We start from the raw sequence: 20,485 nt of genomic DNA on the forward strand, positions 1-20,485 counted from the left end.
CGGAAGAGTTCACTCTGGGCAATGTCCACGCGGTTCCAAGCCACAGCCAAACGCAACTCGTCCAGGTAAGCTGAGGCTTCAGAGCTCCCACAGGCTGAAAGAGGGCGGGAGGGGGGCAAGAAATGGGCGTGTAGGAACTTCAGATGCACGTCTGTTTTGCTTCTGGGGGGGGATACCTGACATTTAAATCCCGTCTAAAGGGGATGTTGTTGGGTAGAGTCTGGGATCTTTAAGAAGTCAGGCTATTGCAAGCATGAGGTCAAGGGCAAGCAGGCCAGAGTCCTCAAGAAGAAGGAAAGGAAATCACTTATCCATTTAACATTCATTGAGGTAGATTGTGGACCAGGCTGTGGGCTGGGCGGGATAGAGAAAGTGGATACAGCCTCTGCCCTGAAGGAGATCATTCCAGAAAAACGTGTCCGGGAACCCCAAAACTATCCTCAGAGGGACTGGCGAGGGGAGGCTACACTCCCGGAGGTGCGGGGCGATCCAAGGGGGCCTCTTAGAAGGTGGGCACTGAGGTAGGGCTTTTGAGAGACAGGCAGGACTGGGGCGTGTGCATCTAAGATGAGGAAAGCAACGTCAAGGCAGCGGGGCACCGCCCAAGCAAAGGTCTGGGTGCAGGAAAACACAGGATGTGATGGCAAAAGTGAGTCACTCTGATTTCCTGAAACTTAAAGGTATTTGTGTGAAGAAAGACAAGAAAAATGAGTAGCAGAAAATGGGATTGGAAAAAAAAAAAAATCCCAACATGGGAGGGGCTCCGGAAGACCCTGGCAACCATTGGGGAAAACAAAACAAAACAAAGACGAGCAAAACTTTGATCTAACCATTCATGGCTCCAAACAGGTGCGGTCGCAGGAGCCTGAAAAGTGAGGCACCCCGTGGTTTCAAGAAGTCAAGCGAGTCTACACACCACCGGGCCTCAGAGCCCTGTGCCACAGGGTTAGTTTTTCCTTTTCTCTCTACTTGCTCCACACCGGTTTCCAAGACGCAGGAGGGACTTTCATCACATTTTGTTGTTCCAAAAATGGGTATGGTGAAAGGAGGTAATCTAGTGGAGGGCCAATGAGCAATGGGCTCGGAGGCAGGCAGACCTGGGATCCAATCCCAGCTCTGCTGATACCAACTGAGTGTCTCCTCGGGAAAGCCAATGGAGCTTGGGAGCCTCAGTTTCCTCATCTATAAAATGGGAATAATACTGGTACCCACTTTGGGGACACCTGGGTGACTCAGCTGGTTAAGCCTCTGACTTTGGCTCAGGTTATGATCTCACGGTTTGTGAGTTCAGGCCCCGCATCTGGCTCACTGCTGTCAGCACACAGCCAGCTTCAGATCCTCTGAGACCCTCTCTCTCTGCCCCTTCCCTGCTTACTCTGTCTCTCTCTCTCTCTCAAAAATAAACATTTAAAGAGGGGGAGGGGGCACCTGGGTTGCTCAGTCAGTTAAGAGTTTGACTTTGGCTCAGGTCATGGTCTCACGGTTTGTGGGTTCAAGCCCTGTGTCAGGCTCTGTGCTGAAGGCTCAGAGCCTGGAGCCTGCTTCAGATTCTATGGGTCCTTCTCTCTCTCTCCCTCTCTCTCGCGTGTGTGCACACTCTCTCTCAAAAATAAATAAACATTAATGGGGCACCTGGGTGGCTCAGTCAGTTAAGCATCTGACTTCAGCTCAGGTCATGATCTCACGGTTCGTGGGTTCGAGCCCTGCGTCGGGCTCTGTGCTGACAGCTCAGAGCCTGGAGCCCATTTCAGATTCTGTATCTCCCTCTCTCTGCCCCTCCCCTGTTCATGCTCTCTCTCTCTCTCAGAAATAAATAAAACATAAAAAAATAAAAATAAAAATAAATAAACATTAAAAAAAATTTTAAATAATGGAACCCATTTTGTAGCATTGTGATCATAAATAACTGTGGAAAGAAGTTGCAAATGGAGAGGAATTTGCAGCTGGGCCAGCATCACCTCTAAGGCCGACAGTTAAGGAGACAGGTGCAGAGAGAGGCAATAATGTGTCAAGGACCACCCAACTTTACATTTCTTTTCAAAACCCAGGAGCAAAGTCACAGTGGGATTTTCTAAGTTTCTACAAATCTCCCCCTAGGACGCCTGGGTGGTTCAGTCGGTTAAGCGCCAGACTCTTGATTTCAACTCAGGTCATGATCTCATAGTTTGTGAGTTTGAGCCCTGCATCGGGCTTTGCGCTGACAGCGCAAAGCCGACTTGGGATCCTCTCTCTCCTTCCCTCTCTGCTCCTTCTCTGCTCAATCGCGCTCTCTCTCTCTCAAAATAAATAAATACACTTAAAATTTTTTAATTAAAAATAAATCTCCCCTACTTTCCTCACAGTTTCCAGAGAAGGGGGAATAAAAAGATATATAATATCTCACTTGATAGTCTGCCTAATCACATCTCCCCGGTTATCACCTGGACCTCCCCCCACCCCAGCCCTTGACGCTCATCACGGCCACCTGTGGAGCTCAGCATCTTTCCCCAGCACCGACCTTCCCTGCTCAAGGAGGGTCCCCTCTTTGTTCACCCAGTCAATGAGATAGATCCCCCCCACCCCATTTCGCTGTGCTTGCGCCTCCCTTCCCTTCTGACCCTCTCAGCCTAGCCCCACCCTGCCCCGTGCAGGCAGGAATGGAAGATCAAGGGCAAAGTGCATGCTAACTGCTCCCCCCAGGCTCAGCGCACACTCGTTAAGGAACTCGCATCCCCTCTCCCTCTTCCGTCCACCCCTGCTGAAACCCCATTCATCAGCTATCACCGCGCGCCCAGCCATCTCCAGTTTCCCCAGCAGAGGGTGATCGCTTGCACATCTACAGCCAACAGTCAGTCTACACTATCCCCGCAAAACACCTCTTACAGAGCCGCCCTGTTTTCTCCCTGGAGGCTGGGAGTTAACTTCTGCGAAGGGAATCAGATTTGCTTGCTGATTGCCATTCTCTATTTAAGAACGAGTCCCCATGAGAAATGGAATTATATTAAGAAGAGCTCCTATGTAGGGGCGCCTGGGTGGCTCAGTAGTTTGGGTGTCCGACTTTGGCTCAGGTCGTAATCTAACGGTTCGTGGATTGAGCCCCGCGTCGGGCTCTGTGCTGACTGCCAGCTCGAAGCCTGGAGCCTACTTCAGATTCTGTATCTCCCTCTCTCTCTGCCCCTCCCCTGCTCATGCTGTCTCTCTCTCTCTCTCAGAAATAAATTTAAAAAAATATTTAAAAAAAAAATTTTTAAAGCAGAAGAGCTCGCGTTTGTTGGCCCACCCCTGGGTACCAGGACAGTTCGTGAGCTGCCCCTGAGGCTCACACTCTCCCGCAAGGTATTATCTCAATTTTTCAGAGAGAGAAACTGAGGCTCAGAGGAGGGAAGTCTCTTTCTCAAGATCACACAGAAAGGCAGGGGCCAAACCGGTATTCTGATTCAGCTTTATCTGATGCCAAAATCAAAAGTAACTACTCTTGTCAGTTAGGTTAAGCATCTGATTCTTGATTTTGGCTCAGGTCAGGATCTCAGGGTTTGTTATGTCGAGCCCACTATCAAGCTCAGCCCTGACAGTGCAGAGCTTGCTTGGGATTCTCTGCCTCCCTCTGTCTCTGGTCCTCTCTCTCTCTCATAAAAATAAATAAATAAAATTTAAAAAAAATAGTAACTGCTCTTTCTGCCACACCACAGAACGTGACGGATACAACTGGAGTGGGGACCTGGGGCTGAGAATGATTATAAATTAACACTATGGCTCTCAGGAGTTTTTATCTATGTGAGTGTTTCCCCTATAAAATTTCTGATGCCAAAAATTACCCTCCCCACCTTCATCCACACTGAGTTCTAGGAATCCTCCTTACCACTTTTTTTAAATGTTTATTTTTGAGAGAGCACAAGCTAGGGAGGGGCAGAGAGAGCGGAACAGAGAATCCTTAGCGGGCTCTGGGAAGACAGCAAAGAGCCCGATGTGGGACTTGAACTCACAAACTGCGAGATCATGACCTGAGCAGAAGTCAGACACTCAACGGACTGAGCCACCCAGGCGCCCCCTATTCCTTACCATTTATTTATCCCACCTCCCCATCTTTCTAAGTCCAGATTCTACTAGCTCTTCAAGGCCCTCTTAAATACCACCTCCTCTTTTGTCTCTTTACTGACAGTGGTTCCTCCCTTATGCTTTGATCTTAAATTTTACTTAAGGTTGTGTCTGAACAACTCTGGTAGGATCTGGGTTCCTTATGAGCAGGAAATGGATCTGCTTTAATCTCTGGAACCTAAAGTGATGTTTGTTGAGTGAATAAATGACCCTCAGCCCCAGCCTCTACCAGGTAGCCATTATTGCTCCCAACCTTGGTTTTCGTCATTCATTCTTAGACTGAAATACTGGGAATACCTCAGTGGGAAACAGTGTTCTGGTTCATCTCTGACTCCCCTACCCCTCAGTGCTTAAAACATATTGAAGCCATGTAGGAAAGGAAGAAAGGGAAAGTAGGTGAATAGATGGACGGATGGATGGACAGACGGATGGATGAAAGAATGGATGGATGGATGGATGGATGGATGGGCAGATGGATGGATGGATGGATGGATGAAAGAATGGATGGACAGATGGATGGATGGAAGAATGGATGGATGGATGGATGGATGGATGGATGGATGGGCAGACGGAAGGATGGATGGATGGATGGATGGATGGACAGACGGAAGAATGGACGGAAGAATGGATGGATGGATGGATGGATGGATGGATGGACAGACGGAAGAATGGATGGATGGATGGATGGATGGATGGATGGATGGGCAGATGGAAGAATGGATGGATGGATGGATGGATGGACAGACGGAAGAATGGATGGATGGATGGATGGATGGACAAATGGAAGGATGGATGGAAGGATGGATGAATACAAGAATAATGAGTGGATATAATGGTCAATGGATATGTGGGTGGTAGAAGGATGAGTGGAAGGCAAGATGGATGGATGACTGGATGGAAGAAAGAATGATGAATGGAATAATGGGGAGATGGAAAGATCAGCGTACAGATGGATGGATGCAGGTATGCATGGATCCAACAGAAAGAAAGCAATGTTGGCACATGATGAAATATCCTGGGAAGACTGTCCCAACGGCACCATGCAAAGCCCCAAGAAACACTGCCAAGGGGAATAATGAAAAAAAAGAGATAAAAAGGAGCCCAACTTAGATCACAGAGGATGGGTAAAGTGCCCCGGGCAGGAAACGTGTCCAAAGCTGAGCTGAGAGAGGGGAAGAATTTGGGGGTCCAAGGCTTACCTTTGACAAGGGCCCTCAAAACAATGGTCTCAAATTCCTCAGGGCCATCCTCAGATGAATAGACTGTCAGCAGCTCCTTCCGGGTCATGATCCTCTCCACCTGCAGAACACCGCCTTCTGCACGCCCAGCCCAACTCCACCCGGGCCCTGTCCACAGAGTCACAGGAGACCATTCCCCTCCAGGACCTAGTAGTCTAGGTGCCCAGCACCCTTTAGTCTCAGAACCTGGGAGTCTGGGCCCCCCAGGCCTCTCCTCTCAAATCCATGAGGCTGGGTCTCCACTCCCCTCTTCTCTGAAATCCAGGGCTCCAAGTCCTCAGCACCCTCATCTCTCAAGACCCAGGAGCCCAGGTCCCCAGCTCCCTCCCACCTCAGGATCCAGAGTTGGGCCTCCCAGTATCATACCTGGGCCTGCAGGACCTCAGGGTCCCCTTTAGGGAAGAAGCGTCTAATCCGATCTCGGACTTCACCTTGGCTGCTCCCCCCTCTTCCTGGAGCCAGAGTGTCTTCCAGGATCTCCGCCAGGCAGTCTGCAGCTCCTCCCGACCCAGCCACTAGGAGGCAGGGGAGCTGAGCCTGGGTGGCGTTCTCTATCCGCTACAGGACACAGGGGACAGTCAGGTCCAGGAGTCAGGGCTCCCGGCCACCTCCCCGCTTAGACCCAGGTGTCTGGACCCCTATACCTATATTACTTGTTTGTTTGTTTGTTTATAGCACAAGTTGGGCAGGTACAAAGGAAGAGAGAGAGGGAGAGTCTCAAGGAGGCTCCATGCTCAGCACAGAGCCTGATGCAGGGCTCGATCTCATGACCCGTGAGATCATGACCCGAGCCAAAATCAAGAGTCGAGGGGTGCCTGGGTGGCTTAGTCGGTTGGGCGTCCGACTTTCGCTTAGGTCATGATCTCGCGGTTCGTGGGTTCGAGCCCCGCGTCGGGCTCTGTGCTGACTGCCAGCTCAGAACCTGGAGCCTGTTTCAGAGTCTGTGATCCCTCTCTCTCTGTCCCTCCCCTGCTCACGCTGTCTCTCTCTCTCTCTCTCTCCTAGAAATAAATAAAACATTAAAAAAAATTAAAAAAAAAAGAGTCGGACGCTCAACCGACTGAGGCACCGAGGTGCCCCCCGGACCCCTATACCTTTAGCATCTTCTCATCACCATCGATGAGGAGGAGGAGGACAGGGATGTCAATTCCAGTCCCTGAGGAGAGAAGAGAGCCAGATGCTTGGTCAACTCCCGTCAGTTTTCCCAGGGATGGAAAAGAACCACATTTCCCAGGAGTTCCCGGGCAAACTTTGCTTGTGCCTAATCCTGTGTCCTGAGGCTCTCGGGAATTGCCATATCTTTGAGCATGTTGCGAGAGACAGTAAGTTCCGACTTGCCGGGGGAGGAGGGGCTGGGGACCTGGACTCCTGGACTCCTGAATGAGGCAGGTATTTAGGCATGAGTCACTCGTATAATTGGTTAATGGCCCAGGAGCCAGGAAAGGATGTAGTTCAAATAAAAGATGAAGGAAATAAGGACTAGAAAGGCCTATGGAGGGGCACCTGGCTGGCTCAGTCAGTAGAGTGCGAGACTCTTGATCTCAAGGTTGTGAGTTTGACCTCCCTGTTGGGTGTAGAGATTACTTAAAAATAAAATCTTTAGGGGTGGCGCCTGGGTGGCTCAGCCGGTTAAGCATTCAACACTGGCTCAGGTCATGACCTTGCGGTTCATGAGTTCAAGCCCCACATCAGGCTCTGTGCTGACAGTTCAGAGCCTGGAGCCAGCTTCCGATTCCGTGTCTCCCTCTCTCTGCCCCTCCCCTGCTCACATTCTGTCTCTCAAAAATGAATAAACATTTTTTTTTTAATTTAAAGCAGAGCAAATAATGGGACAAGACGCTTGACCAGAGGTAACTCCTCTGTCCCTCAATCTCCATACCTCAACCAGAATGGACCCCTGGGATCGGGAGCCTCCAGCCGCAGCCCGAGTGGAAACAGCCACTCACCTCCCACGCCTGTCTTCTGCTGGGCGACATAGGACTCGAAGCGCAAGCGGAAGCGGTTCTCCCCGCCCAGGCGGCCGTGGGTGCCGTCGTCCACCAGGAAGAAGGCTGAGTAGTTGTAATCGAGCGGAAACTGGACCCCGTCCTCTGGCTCACCGCGCCACGGGTACCTCGCAGGGAACGATCCCTGGGGGACAAGCGGCCAGACCGGAGCGTTTCTCCATCAGCACCAGGACTGACACGAGCCCTTCCTCCCTCAGACCCACGATTCCCAGCCCCCTCCTTTTCCAAGACTCTGGGTCCCACCTTGGGGTTGGTGAGGAACTCTCTATTCCGAACCACACCCCAGGGGGCCACGCCCATGGCCACCACCTTGGTGCCCCCGGTGCTGGCTGTCTGGTGGTCTCGAACAGCCGCACCAACGTGCCGGCCGATCCCCCTGTGCAGCCCCCCGGTGACAATCCAGGCCCCTACAGGGAGACACAGAGAGTGATGGTGAGGTCCAGAGACACAGGTGTGGAGAGACGGAGAGCTGAGACAAAAACCCATGCCGAGCCCCGGGGGGAGACCAGGGGAGACCCAGAGATGTGGGGGCGATGGGGGCAGCGGCCACCCAACCTCAGTCACCTGTGCTCTGGGCAGCCCGCACCAGCCCGCGTCGCAGCAGGTCCTGCAGCCAGGTCTGGAGGATGGGGCCCCCTGACCCCCCCAACACTGACACCACCAGGTTCGGGGCCCGGAAGCCCCATGTGCGCGTGACCAGATTGTAAACTGTAGCTGGATCCGTTCGGTCAGAGAGCCGGAGGAACTGCGGACACACAGGAGGCGGGGACATGGGGAAAGGGACAGAGACAGAGGAGGGGACAGAGACCCAGAGAGAATGGCACAGAAACAGAGAAAGGGACGGAGACCCAGAGAACAGAGATCCAGAGAGAGACAGACCGGGGGGAAGGGACAGAGACCCAAAGAGAGGGGGCATGACTTAGAAAAGATAGACAGGGGTGGAGAGAAAGAGATCCAGGGAGAGGCGAAGACAGGGATAGGCAAATGGGGAGACACAGCATTCAGCTGCGGCACCCCCAGACTCTAGCTCTGAGAACCCCTGAGGCACGCAGCCTCCGCTCACGGACCCCTGGCCCCGCGCAGACATGCAAGCCTCACATTGCTGGCCTTGCGGCCGACGCCCAGGAAATCCAGGTCCCCGTAGGCATCCGTCGGCTTCTCTGTTGTGTGCGAGTCACTGTCCCACACGGTCACCACGGCTGCCCCAAATGCATCCTCCACAGCCACTGAGGGGTGGACACTCCGGGGACGCCCACACTGGCACAAGTTTCCTCTGGGGAGGAGGGAGATGGAGGACCATAAACCCCGGGGAGCCTAAGTTTCCTGCAGAAGGTCCATGCTGACCCTGAGGTGGAAGAACAGCCAGAGCCACTTGTCCACCAGAAAGAGGCCGCAGGGGTTCAAGTTCAGGGTCTCAACCTCACAGTTACCGGCAGGGAGAAGGGCCAGCGGCCATCAGGGGCTATCCAGCAGCCCCCAGTCCACACAGATGATATTCCTCGGAACAAGGAAAATCCAGAGGGATTCAGAGAGCACTAGAGGTGGGGGGGGGGGCAGCTGGGTGGTTTTGGGGTTCACCTCTCTGAGCCTACATTTCCTCCTCAAATCAAAAGACAAGGGTAACACAGCCTCCTTCGTGCAATTATGAGGCGTCAGTGAACTAACATAGCGTTTTCTGAAATGAGGGCTGCATACCAGACTCAGGCAGAGAAACAGCTCTAAGGGAAAATGCCACACACAGAGCTTTAAATAACCGCGAATAACACAGTGAGAAAGTCATTTCTTTTCCAGTGCTCCTGATTCCTGTCGAGGAGAGAGGCTTAGGCTGGGTGCTAGAATAGCTTTACTGCCTAACCCGTTGCTACTTTTCTGTTTTAAGTTTATTTATTTATTTAAGTGATCTCTATGCCCAGCCTGGGGCTCGAACTCACAACCCAGAGATCAAGAGCCCCGCGGTCCACTGACTCACCCAGCCAAACACCCCATTACTCTTTTTTTTTTTTCTTTTTCTTTTTTGAACTCACTATGGGGTTTATTGGTTGTGACCTANCGTCCAATTAGAAGGTAAATACCTTTATTTGGTTTTCATTCTAATTGTCTCTCATCGCTTGTTTCTTTCTCTTTGTGGCAAATGGAGGTTTTTCCATTTATGGCAATCATGGATGAAACTTTTTGCTTTAAATGCACAAGTGACTGGCACGTGCATTTTAAAGAGCAAGTGAAATGGGTCTGGCGAATGAGGGATCTACTTGAAATGTATCTAAATCCCTTCAGTCCCTGATTCCAGAAGGGATTCAGGTAGTGGAGTTAGCCTCCACCTAAGAACCAATTCACATGTAAAAGAATGGCCATCCCCGCGCATGATGAACAGAATACACACAGCCCAGCTCCTGGCACAGAGAACTACAGTGAAGGACACATTCTTCCTCATTTCTGAGTCTACCTCCAGGGACCCGGCATGCCTCAGTTTACCCTCTTGATCCTTTTACCCTCTTGACCTATTTCAACCCCATCGCTGGACCCCCTCATTACTTTCCATCTACTTCCCACTAGCCCTTCAAGGCAAAACTTCTTCATGGAATGTTCCAGAACCTCAGCTGTCTAATACAGTAGACCACAGCCGCAGTGGCTCTTTACATTTATTTTTTAAATAATTTTTAAAAGTTTATTTATTTTTGGGGCANAAATAAATAAAAAAAAAAAAAAAAAAGTTTATTTATTTTGAGAGAGAACGTGCGTGCACAAGTGGGGAAGGGGCAGATAGAGAGGGAGACAGAGAATCCCAAGCAGGACCTGTGCTGTCAGCACAGAGCCCGACATAGGGCTTGAACTCAGGAGCTGTGACATCATGCCCTGAGCCGACGTCAACAGTCCGACGCTTAACTGACTGGTGGCTCTTTACATTTAAATAAATTAAAATTAAGTACAATTAAAAATTCAGTTCCTAGGTCACTCTGGCCACATTTCAAGTGCTCAAGAGCCACATGTCGCCAGTGGTGCCATATTGGACACGGATATGGAACACTTCCCCCATTGCAGAAAGTTCTGGAGGGCAGAACTGGCGGACTCCCCCTCTGTACTCCTCACCTCCTATCTTTGCTCCTCTGTGTGGTCACCAGAGCTGAAATTGTTCCCCAAAAGATCAGCAATTACCAAGCGTCCCCAAATACAATGGCCCCTATTCAGGTCTCAGGTGACTCTCACAAAATAGCATTGGTCACCAATAAAAGGCTCTGATTCTAAAAAACTCTTTTCCTTTCCTTGGCAGGGCACCCCTGCGCTCCTGGCTACCTTGTCCCGTATCATCCGCTTTCTCTCTCTCTCTCTCTCTCTCTCTGTGCCTCCCAGAGCCCTCGGACCACAAGGCTTCCCAACTTGGGTCTCACACTTAATGCCCCCTGGGGCCAAGAAAGGAATGTAAGGGAAAGAAACATGAGGTGCCCCACAGGTTTTTAAAAATACTCTTCCATGGGGCGCCTGGGTGGCTCAGTCGGTTAAACGTCTGACTTCGGCTCAGGTCATGATCTCACCGTTCGTGGGTTCGAGCCCCGCATTGGGCTCTGTGCTGACAGCTCAGAGCCTGGAGCCTGCTTCAGATTCTGTATCTCCCTCTCTCTCTCTGACCCTCCCCTGCTCACGCTGTCTCTCTCTCTCTCTCTCCTAGAAATAAATAAAACATTTAAAAAAAACAAATAAAATAAATAAATAAAACAATAAAAAAAAAAAACTCTTCCGTGCAGGGCCTCTGGGTGACTCAGCTGGTTAAGCGGCGACTGTTGATTTTGGCTCTGCTCATGATCGCACAATTCGTGGCGTTTGAGCCCCGCGTCAGGCTCCGAGCCTACTTGGGATTCTTTGTCCCCCCCTCTCTCTGCCCCTTCCCCACTCTTTCTCTCTCAAAAAAAATGCTCTTCCATGAAAAAAAAAAAAAAGAAAAGAAGTCCTAGAATTACCAGCACACCCCCTCCTCCTCCTGGCCTTCCCATCTCAGGGACAATGCCACGGTCTCCCAGGTCCCAGACCAGAGGTCCAGGAGCCATCCTCCCCTTCCCTCCTCTTACTCCTGAAATCCATCAGTCCCCAAGCTCCCATCCCTGTCCCCGCCTTGTGTCCCCACAGCTGTCGTCTGGCTCAGGCTTCTTGGTGTCCCACCCAGACCCGAGCCCACCCCCTTCCGGGGCTTCCCGAACTCCTATTCAACCTCACACAACTCCCAGAGGGTCTTTCCACACCCAGAGCAGGCCCTGCCCCTCCCACACCGCGCCCCAGCACACCCAGGCCAAGGTCCTGCCGCCCCTGCAGGTGAGGCCCAGAGAGGTCTGGCCCCCCCCACCCCGGGCCACAGAGCCCTCCTGCACCTTGAACTTCGCTCCTTTCTCCAACCACACCGCACATGCTGTTCCAACACCAGGAACCACTTTGAATCCCCCCTCTTCTCCTCCATACTGCCTTCAACTGTCAAACTCCAGCTCATCTTGCAAATGCCACCTCACGGCCCCTCCCATAAGCCACCAGCGATGCCGGGTCCCCTCCCCAGCAGTCTTGCAGAGTTCCGATCTCCGTGCCTTCCAGTCCTCTTCCCACCAGCCTAGAGGTTCCGAAACTGCCTTGGCCGTGCTCCCCATCCGTAAAAAGGTTTAGAGCACTCACCGCCCCCCCAATAATGTAGACCTGTTTATTTATACCTAATTGCAAGCCACACTGCGCTAATACGTTCACAGCATAAGCACACTCGACGTTAGGAATGTTGACGTTTCCCGCGCCCCAAAGATTGTCTTGAAAACAACCACGAGGCCAGAATCCACTGGAGGGGCCGCCACTGAAAGCCGGGAGCTCCTCAAGGGAGGCAAACACCCCACGGGACGCACGCAAGTGTCCCTGGACACTGAGCCAAAGCAGGGGACCTGTGCATAGTAGTAACTGCTACCTTCCAGTGGGGATTGCAGGCATTTTCCAGCGCTAACCATGTGCTGGGTGCTGTTCCAGAAATATCACAAGCATTTACTTGTTTAAATCCTGACAATACATGCTCCACTCAGGAGGCGGCCGGCCTTTCTGTCCAGGTGACAGATGAGGCCCAGAGAGGTGAAATGATTTGCCCAAAGCCACACAGCACCAATCCTAGGTGAAACTTACACCCTCGCAGGGCCTGGCCTCCTGATAATTGTGCTCCCTTGGGAGCATTGAACGAAGGCTTCTCGGATGGACGGATGGGTGAATGAATGAATGAATGAATGAATGAAACAGAACAGCCCAAGGAGAAAGAAAGTGAGGCAAGGAGACACAGGAAAGGAAAGAAACAGAACCAAGCCCTGGGGCTTTAACACCGACTGTGACCAGGCAAGGGAAATTGGAAGCGTCCACACGGACCCAAACCCTTCCCCGAGGGGGAGCACCACTGCGGAACGCCCTTGGGAGTGTCCGCAATGACATAATGGGAGGGGGGGAGGCGAGCAGAGTCAGCGGGCCCGCAGTGCTCCGGGACGCTCCGGGGATGCTCCGGGGTCGGTCCCTGGGGCGAGCTCCTCACCCCGAATCTGTGGGGTCAGCGATGAATGTCGTGCACGTCTTCTTTTTGAAGATCTTGGGGATCCAGCCCTAAGGACAGGAACATCAGCCCGATAGGACACGGAGTCACCCACCACCCAGCACCCTACCCAGGACCCAGGAATCCGGGTGCCCAGCACCCTCCTCCCTCAGTCTCAGGAGTCTTGACTCCCCCAGCCTCCCTCATATTTGTCCCCAAGGATCCAGGAGTCAGGAGCCCCCCAGCCTCCAGGATCCCACACACACCCCCTCTCCTTTGTCTGACCCCAGAATCTGGGTCTCCAGCGCCCTTCTCTCTGGGAACCAGGAGGCCAAGCCTCCAGCTCCCTGTTCGTTCAGACCCGGGAGTCCCGGCCGCTGTACCTGCTCCTTCTCCGGACCCACCATGCTGCTGCCGCCGCCGCCGCCGCAACCTATCCGGCTCCCTACATTCCGTCCGGCCAACCCTGACTCCAGACCCGCCCAGGACAAACCGGATCCGCCACTTCCCAGCTCAGCCCAGGGCGGTGCAGGATCTGGGGGGCGGTGCAGGATCTGGGGGGCGGGCAGTCTTGTGGACGTGTAGACCGAGAGGCGGGGCAAAGGGCCGGGCGGGCAGGCCAGACGGAGACCCACAGGGGGACAGAGGCTCAGAGAGAGGGGGACAGAAATTCAGAGAAGGGAGGGAAGGGTCAGAGAACAGAGACAGGGGAACAGAGACCAGAGAGAGGGGACAGAGATCCAGAGAAGGAGGGACAGAGACTCAGAGCCAGGGGAACAGGGAACAAGAGAAAGAGGAACAGGGACCCAAGAGGGAATGCCAGAGACAGGGAAGGGGTAAATTAATGTATGGGTGGGGGGCAGAAACACTTAGGTTGGGGGCCGAGAATCAGAAAGGGGCTGAACAGAGACTGGGGGAGGTACACTGACTCAGAGACAGAGAGACAAAGAGTTGGGTGGAGAGAAGACGCTCAGAGAAACCAAGAGACAGAAATGAGAGGAGACCCATAAGGAGGGATGGGGACCCAAAAAGCCAGGGCAGTAGCGGCAGGGTGAGGACCGGGAGATAATGACACAGAGATAGGCAGGGCCACGTGTCTCCTGCCAGCTCTGACAGGGACAGCTGCGCCCTAGCTGGGTAACCTGAACCCCCCACCCCCTCGCTGTATTTATAGCCCTGGCCCCGCCTGGTCTCCTGCCCTTGGCTCTGACTTCCAGGGACAGGAGGTCACAGGTGCGTGTGCTGGAGCCAATTCTTTCCACCCCTGTCCAAGGCCTCCATATTGTCATCCATTCTCTCAGCAAAGGATCCCATTCTGGCCAGAAACTCCCCCGCAACCTAACCCCCCATCTTCCATGGCGGGGGTCTCTCCTCTCAGATGCGTCCCTTGGGTCTCCCCCCCCCCAAGCCTCAGGCTCCCCCAACATGGCCCACTAAAATTCTCTCCATTACCTTTGCAGCTGCCAAACCTGAACTTGTTGGCAATCCAAAGTCAAGTCCTTGGCTCCCACTCCTGGCCAAGGAGAGACCCCTTCACCCACCCCTTCCCCAGCTGGGAGGAGGCTGAACAGTAGGGGAGGGGCAGGCGGGGACTGACCCAGAATAACTCAGGACTGAAAGTAAATTTAGCCACAGAGAGGGGAGGAGAGAGACCCTATTGGCTGGAACATGGGGAGGGAGGGCCCGACAGGGGGGTAAGGGGCTCCTGAGACTGCCTCAGAGGGGTGTCCAGCAGTGAGGGCCAGAGGAAGGCAGACAGAGACAGAGAGAGACCCAGCAGAGGAAAGACACAGACGGAAAGAACAAGAAGGACCCCAAAAGGGACAAGGACCCCCGAACTCATCCACGAAGCCACAGCGGCAGCTGGAGCCAGCCCTGGGCGAAGCTCTGCTGCCTGTCTGTCCCCATGGGCCAACGTGGGCCATGGCTGCACACTGCTCTCCTCTGGGCCGCGGTGGCCAGCCTGCTCCTCCCCCCTGCCGTGACCCAGCAGCTGAGAGGGGCTGGGCCAGGCCCCAGCAACTGGAACAACAATGCGGGAGTCGTGGGGCCCTCAGAGGACGTGTCAGGTGAGTTTGGCCACCCCATCCACAGCCACAGAGGCCATGGAGATGCGGAGGAGGATGTTTCCACAGAGAGCGAGTATCAATTCTGGAGCCACAGAGACCACGGAGAAGAGAACGAAGATATCTCCGGGGAATACAGTCACCGAGGCCGAGACCACAGGTACCAAGACCACGAGGTCAGAGACGAGGATGTCCCCGAGGAGGAGGTCTTCACAAAGCGTGCTCAGCAAGCCCACGGGCATGGAGGCCACGGGAATGAAGATGTGGATGATTCAGCTGAGCGTGGGCACCACGTCCCCAGCCACAGAAGCCACAGCCATGAGGACGAGGATGAGGACGAAGTTGTGTCCAGCCAACGTCACCATCATACCATCAGGCATGTGCATGGAGCCCACGGGGAAGAGGATGATGAAGATGAGGAGGAAGGGGTTGTCTCCACGGAGTATGGACACCCGGCCCACAGGCACAGAGGCCACAGGAAGGAAGAGGATGAGGACGCCTCTGATGAACATCCCCATCAGGTCCCCAGCCACAGACACCGAGGCCATGGAGGAGAAGAAGAAGAAGAAGAAGATGATGATGATGATGATGTCTCCACTGAGTATGGACACCACACCCCCAGGCACCTAAGCCATGGGAAGGAAGAGGATAAAGATGTCTCAGATGAACACCATCATGTCCCCAGCCATGGACACCGAGGCCATGGAGAAGAAGAGGAAGAAGAAGAAGAAGAAGAAGCAGAAGCAGAAGAAGAAGAAGAAGAAGGTGATGACGACGATGATGATGATGATGTCTTCTCCACGGAATATGCACACGACACCCACAGGCACCAAAGCCACAGGAAGGAAGAGTATGAAGACATCTCAGATGAACATCCCCAGCAGGTCCCCAGCCATGGACACCAAGGCCATGGAGAAGAAGAAGATGATGATGATGATGATGATGATGATGTCTCCACTGAGTACGGGCATCACACCCACGGGCACCGAAGCCATGGGAGGGAAGAGGATGAAGACGTCTCAGATGAACACCAGCATCATATCCCCAGTCACAAACACCAAGGCCACAGAGAAGGAGATGAGGAAGAGGATATGTCCACTGAATATGGACACCAGGCCCACAGGCACCGAGGCCTTGGAGACAAAGAAGATGAGGATGAGGATGTGTCCACTGAACATTGGCACCAGATTCCCAGACATACTCACGGCCTTGGAGAGGAGGAGGAGGAGGAGGAAGAGGAGATCACAGTCAAGTTCAGCCACCACGTTTCAAGCTCCCAGCCCCAAGGCCACAAGAGCACTGAGGAGGAGGACTTTCCAGATGAATACAGATCAGCGATCCCAGACTATCACCATGAAGTCCCAGAGGAGGACATCTCTGACAAGCTTGGCCACCAGGCTCCCAGCCACAGGCAACAAGGCCACCAAGATGAAGGAACTGGACGCAGAGGGTCCATCAAAGATGAGATTAGCCACCAGCCCCAAGAACACATGGGGACCAAGGACAGAAGCCATTTGAGGGAGGGAGAGTCTAAGGAGAAAGAGAAGGAAGAGGGCCCCGGCTCCCATGAGGAAGATGATGAAAGTTCAGAACAGGGAGAGGAACGCACCCACCATGGCAGCCTGGACCAGAAGGATGAAGAAGATGAGGAGGAAGGTCACGGCCTCAGCCTGAGTCAGGAGGAGGAGGAGGAGGAAGAAGAGGAGGAGAGGAGGGAAGGGAGGGCTGAGGTTCAGGCCCCACTGAGCCAAGACCACCAGGAGGAGGAAGAGGAGGAGGAGGAAGAGGAGGGGCTGGCGGAAGAGAAGCTCCCCTTCACCATCATCCCTAATCCACTGGCCAAAAGGGAGGTGGCTGGAGGTGGCTCCAGTGAGGAGGAAAGTGGTGAGGACACCGGTAAGTGATCTGGCCAGGTGGGGGCAGGGAGAAACAGTCGGCCAGCTTCACTGCTGCTGTCCTGTCCGCACAGGTCTGCAGGATGCCCAGGAGTACGGGAACTATCAGCCGGGGTCTCTGTGTGGCTACTGCTCTTTCTGCAATGTGAGTCCCCAGCCCAGGTCCAATCCAGGCTGTCCCTGGAATTCGTCCCTGGGCTAGAAGATGCCTTGGGACTGCTCTGAGCAAAGGAGGGGCAGGGGCAGTGCCAGACCAAGACATTTCTGGGGCCATGTAGGGGACAGACTGGAGGCCAGGAGCTGGGAGGAGGCTGGGGCATTGGTCCAGGAAAGACAGTGAGGTCTGAGCTGTGCCTGCAGATACTGGGACAGAGGGGAGGGCCCGTGACAGAGTAGGGGGTGGGTGGAACGGTGCTGGGGAGTGGCAGGCTGTAAGGGAATGGGGGGTAGGGATGAAGAAAACACCTGCATGTGTAGCCCACAGTGACAGAGGGATGTGGTGTCATCCTGCAATAGGGGAAGCAAGGGGGAAGGAAAGAGAGGTAATGAACTTCAGGAGTTCGGGAACTGTCCAGGGGGCAGGGTGGAGGACTGGCAGGTGGCTTCCAAATGGGGTTAGGGTTTCTTTCTAAACCAGGATCCTCTGGTCCCCAGAGATGTACTGAATGTGAGAATTGTCACTGTGACGAGGAGAACATGGGAGAGCACTGCGACCAGTGCCAGGTGAAGCTTTCCCCGGACCCAGGTTCCACGAAGCCCCAGGATGCCCGCAGACCCCCCTGGGCACCCACAGTCCCCCCTGGGCACCCACAGTCCCAAATCCTAGCCTCTATCCCTGACCCAACCCCCTATCCCTGATGCCGCCTCAACTCCACGCTCCATACTGCCTCTGACCTTAATGTCTGCTTCAGGCCCCTGTAGGCACCCGTCCCCATCCTGGCTTCTCCCCGATCACATCTTAAACTTCTGTCTCTCCCCATCTCCGCCCCCAGCACTGCCAGTTTTGCTACCTTTGCCCGCTCGTCTGCGAAACGGTCTGCACCCCAGGTGAGCGTGGGCTGAGCCCAGCGTTGCAAACTCCGTGGAGGCGGAGCCAAACCCCGCAGCCGGGCCCCGGAGGTTGTGGGGCGGGACTAGGTGCGGAGGCGTGGCCAAGGCTGGAAGTCTGCGGGCGGAGGGGCGGGGCCTGGGCCGAGGGAGGGCTTGGGACTGAGGCTGAGGCCCAGTAGGGAAGGATTGGAGGCTTGAAGGGTGGCCCTAGAAACGAGTGGGCGGGGCCAAAGCAGGTAGAATTGGAAGTACAGGGGCTTCTGGAGAACGGGAACACCCAGACCAAGGAGAAAGGAGCAGGGCCTTGAAAGGAGTCCCAGTAGTAGGAATTCAGTTGAGGGAAGAAATTAGAAAAAAGGGGTGGAGTTAGTCGTGATTCCGGATTCCGTGCCTAAGTGGCCCCTAATTTCAACTGTGGGGTACGCCTCAAGCCTCTTCTCTTTTCTCCCGCAGGAAGCTACGTCGACTATTTTTCCTCCTCCCTGTACCAGTAAGTGTGTGGAGGGGGGCGGTTTAAGGGCCCTATTTAGAGAGGCACTGCCCCCCTTTGTTATTGGACGACCCTGGGACTCCATTTTCCTGTCGGTAAAAGGGGCAGGTTAGCGATCTCTAGCTAAGCGCCTGGGGTGAGCTTTGGACACTTCGGCGGTCTAACCCCTGCATCCTCCTCGCCAGAGCCCTGGCGGACATGCTGGAAACTCCGGAACCCTGACCCGGCGGCGGCGCGGCTGCGGCGCAGACGCACCTCCCTCGCCCTCCAACCCCTGTCCACGAGCCATATTTATTGAATTGAAGTTGAATAAACATGTTCCCCGAAACCTCACACTCAGGCGTGGGGTCAGGATTCTCGGGGCCCCAGGGAGCGCGGCGGGTGGGGACTGGGGACTCGGGTGTCTGAGGGAGGAGAGGTCTGGCCTCCTGGCTTCCTGAGGAGGCTGGTTCCCTAAGGTCCTGACAAATAAATCAGTCAACACGGGAGCTTTTTGAAACAGTTCTCTTTACCCGTGATCACTGAGTGACGCCTGGGGCAGGGAGGCCGACCAAGGGTCTCGGGCGAGGGCTCCCCCACCATCCTCCCTCCCCCCACGCCACGTCGCCCAGTGGCATCGTGGAAAGAGGATTCTCCCATGCAAACCCCGGAGCCGGAGGGGAACCGGGAGCGCAATTCTGCACCCCCTACCCCTGGGGCACGGACACGGCCACAGCACGGGGGGGGCGGAGAGGCCCCGGGGACACGAGACACTGGGGAGGAAGAGGGGACTCCGCCCGCAGCTGACCCCAGGCACCGGCGACCTGACTCGGCGGGGCGGGGATGAGTGGCACGTGGGGCGAGGCTTGTAGCAGCGAGTCCCCCCTCCCCTCCTTTCGGACGAAGAAGGAAGACTTGGGCCCCGCGACTGGGAAGGAGAAAGGGGAGCGGGCAGCCTCTCCTAGCATGCGGCCCGGGAGGGAAGCCCCGCTCCCTTCCCGCGGGGAAAGGGCCCCCAACTCCCATCGGAAACTGATCAATAAATTACAAAGTAGAGAAAAGGGAGGCGGAAGTTTGGGGCGGGATTTCTTCCCGCCCTCTTCTTTCCCCCTCTCAGTCCAGTTCGAGTGGTTTGGTCCAGGCCCAGTCCTTTTGTGAGGCGGGGACGCGCGCTCCCCGCTCGTCTGTACAGATGGTCCAGTCCGCGGCGCGAGCTCCCCCGCCCGCTCTCCCCGGCGAGACCATACTCTGGGCAGGAGGGGGAACAGCCCAGCCTCTGGAAGATTCTTCCGTCCGAGGGAGGTCACCTGCATTGACGCCGGGGCAGGACGTGGAGCAGTGAAGATCCATTGTGCCGCCCCGAGCCCCCCAAGATCGCCCCGTACAGTCCTCACCTGGAGGCCTACACTAGCAGGAATAGGTCCGGACCGAAACGCCGTCTGCCCGGGAACTCCCCGAAGTCTGGCCTAGAAGGAGAGCAGGCGGTGTGTTCAGTCTGGTGCGCGCGTGTCAGCCGCGCACACATGCACGCACAGAGCAGGGTTTCTCTGATCCTCAAGCTCAAGCATCCTCTCTCAGGTTTTCCCCTCCCGAAGTGACAACGAACGCCACTTTTCCTCCTTTCTCCCCCCCCCCGCAGCCTTGGATTCATCTAAGGGGCCCCGGGGGACAGCGGACAAATTCAGTCCCCACTCTGGAAAGGGGGTGCGGGAGTGATCCGTTCCACACCCGGAGGTGTGGCATACTGAGCAATCCATTTTTCTTGGGTGGGGGAGAAAGGACTAGGCCATTTCAGAACGCGGAGGGAGGCTTCTGGAATGTAGCCTTGGTCCTCTTCCACCCCAAGATAGGGGAAGGGAGGAGGGGCTGCTGCATTTGGGAGCCGCCCACCTTCCGGCTGCAGCTTGCGGAGAGGGAGCCCGGGAGATCCCAAGGCCCCCGCTGCGGCCGAACGAAAGTTGGGGGGCAACATCTCGGCTGAGTCGGGGGTTACGCCTCGGAGGTCCTTCTCTCGGAACATCTTCCGCCAGGATGGGGAGCGGCTGAAGGACTTGGCGCTGTCCTAGGTATAGGGGCCAGGCAGACGGTGAGGGACCAGAGCCGGGCTCTGACTCTGCCCCTTCCTTGGGCTCCATACCGCTCGGATTTCATCCCGCCTTT

General features: G+C 54.8%; 3 protein-coding genes across 5 annotated transcripts in view; 1 reads left to right on the forward strand and 2 right to left on the reverse strand.

Moving 5' to 3' along the window:
* The window catches only part of TRPM4 (transient receptor potential cation channel subfamily M member 4), a 41,482-nt gene extending 28,132 nt beyond the window's left edge, over positions 1–13,350 (reverse strand). The window contains 10 exon segments of the mRNA XM_077747283.1: positions 1–94; positions 5,274–5,373; positions 5,679–5,870; positions 6,407–6,468; positions 7,259–7,442; positions 7,562–7,725; positions 7,883–8,063; positions 8,417–8,591; positions 12,849–12,916; positions 13,229–13,350. The exon segment at positions 1–94 is cut by the window's left edge and continues 17 nt beyond it. Coding sequence (XP_077603409.1) covers positions 1–94; positions 5,274–5,373; positions 5,679–5,870; positions 6,407–6,468; positions 7,259–7,442; positions 7,562–7,725; positions 7,883–8,063; positions 8,417–8,591; positions 12,849–12,916; positions 13,229–13,252 — 1,244 coding nt within the window. The 5' untranslated portion in view covers positions 13,253–13,350.
* A 1,401-nt stretch (positions 13,351–14,751) lies between these two features.
* Positions 14,752–18,679, forward strand: HRC (histidine rich calcium binding protein). Its single transcript, XM_077747088.1, has 7 exons — positions 14,752–15,500; positions 15,678–16,807; positions 16,881–16,951; positions 17,461–17,529; positions 17,799–17,853; positions 18,310–18,346; positions 18,532–18,679. The coding sequence occupies exons 1-7, from the start codon at positions 14,752–14,754 to the stop codon at positions 18,566–18,568; spliced, it is 2,148 nt and encodes a 715-aa protein (XP_077603214.1). The 3' UTR covers positions 18,569–18,679.
* A 157-nt stretch (positions 18,680–18,836) lies between these two features.
* Positions 18,837–20,485, reverse strand: part of PPFIA3 (PPFI scaffold protein A3) — an 18,945-nt gene continuing 17,296 nt past the window's right edge. For all 3 annotated transcript variants that reach the window (XM_077747085.1, XM_077747086.1, XM_077747084.1), the window contains 3 exons: positions 20,216–20,387; positions 19,720–19,791; positions 18,837–19,632 (listed from right to left, as the gene is read on the reverse strand). In XM_077747085.1, coding sequence (XP_077603211.1) covers positions 19,733–19,791; positions 20,216–20,387 — 231 coding nt within the window. In that variant the 3' untranslated portion in view covers positions 18,837–19,632; positions 19,720–19,732. The remainder of the gene's footprint in view (positions 19,633–19,719; positions 19,792–20,215; positions 20,388–20,485) is intronic.

This window comes from Crocuta crocuta, unplaced genomic scaffold (genome assembly GCF_008692635.1).
Source record: "Crocuta crocuta isolate KB4526 unplaced genomic scaffold, BGI_CrCroc_1.0 scaffold334, whole genome shotgun sequence".
In the NCBI taxonomy this organism is placed as follows: Eukaryota; Metazoa; Chordata; class Mammalia; order Carnivora; family Hyaenidae; genus Crocuta; species Crocuta crocuta.

Coding starts and splice junctions, on each gene's coding strand:
- HRC (XM_077747088.1), top strand. CDS start 14,752: ATGGGCCAACGTGGGCCATGGCTGCACACTGCTCTCCTCTGGGCCGCG. Junction 16,808..16,880: donor GGAAAGTGGTGAGGACACCG/GTAAGTGATCTG, acceptor CTGTCCGCACAG/GTCTGCAGGATGCCCAGGAG. Junction 16,952..17,460: donor GCTACTGCTCTTTCTGCAAT/GTGAGTCCCCAG, acceptor TCTGGTCCCCAG/AGATGTACTGAATGTGAGAA.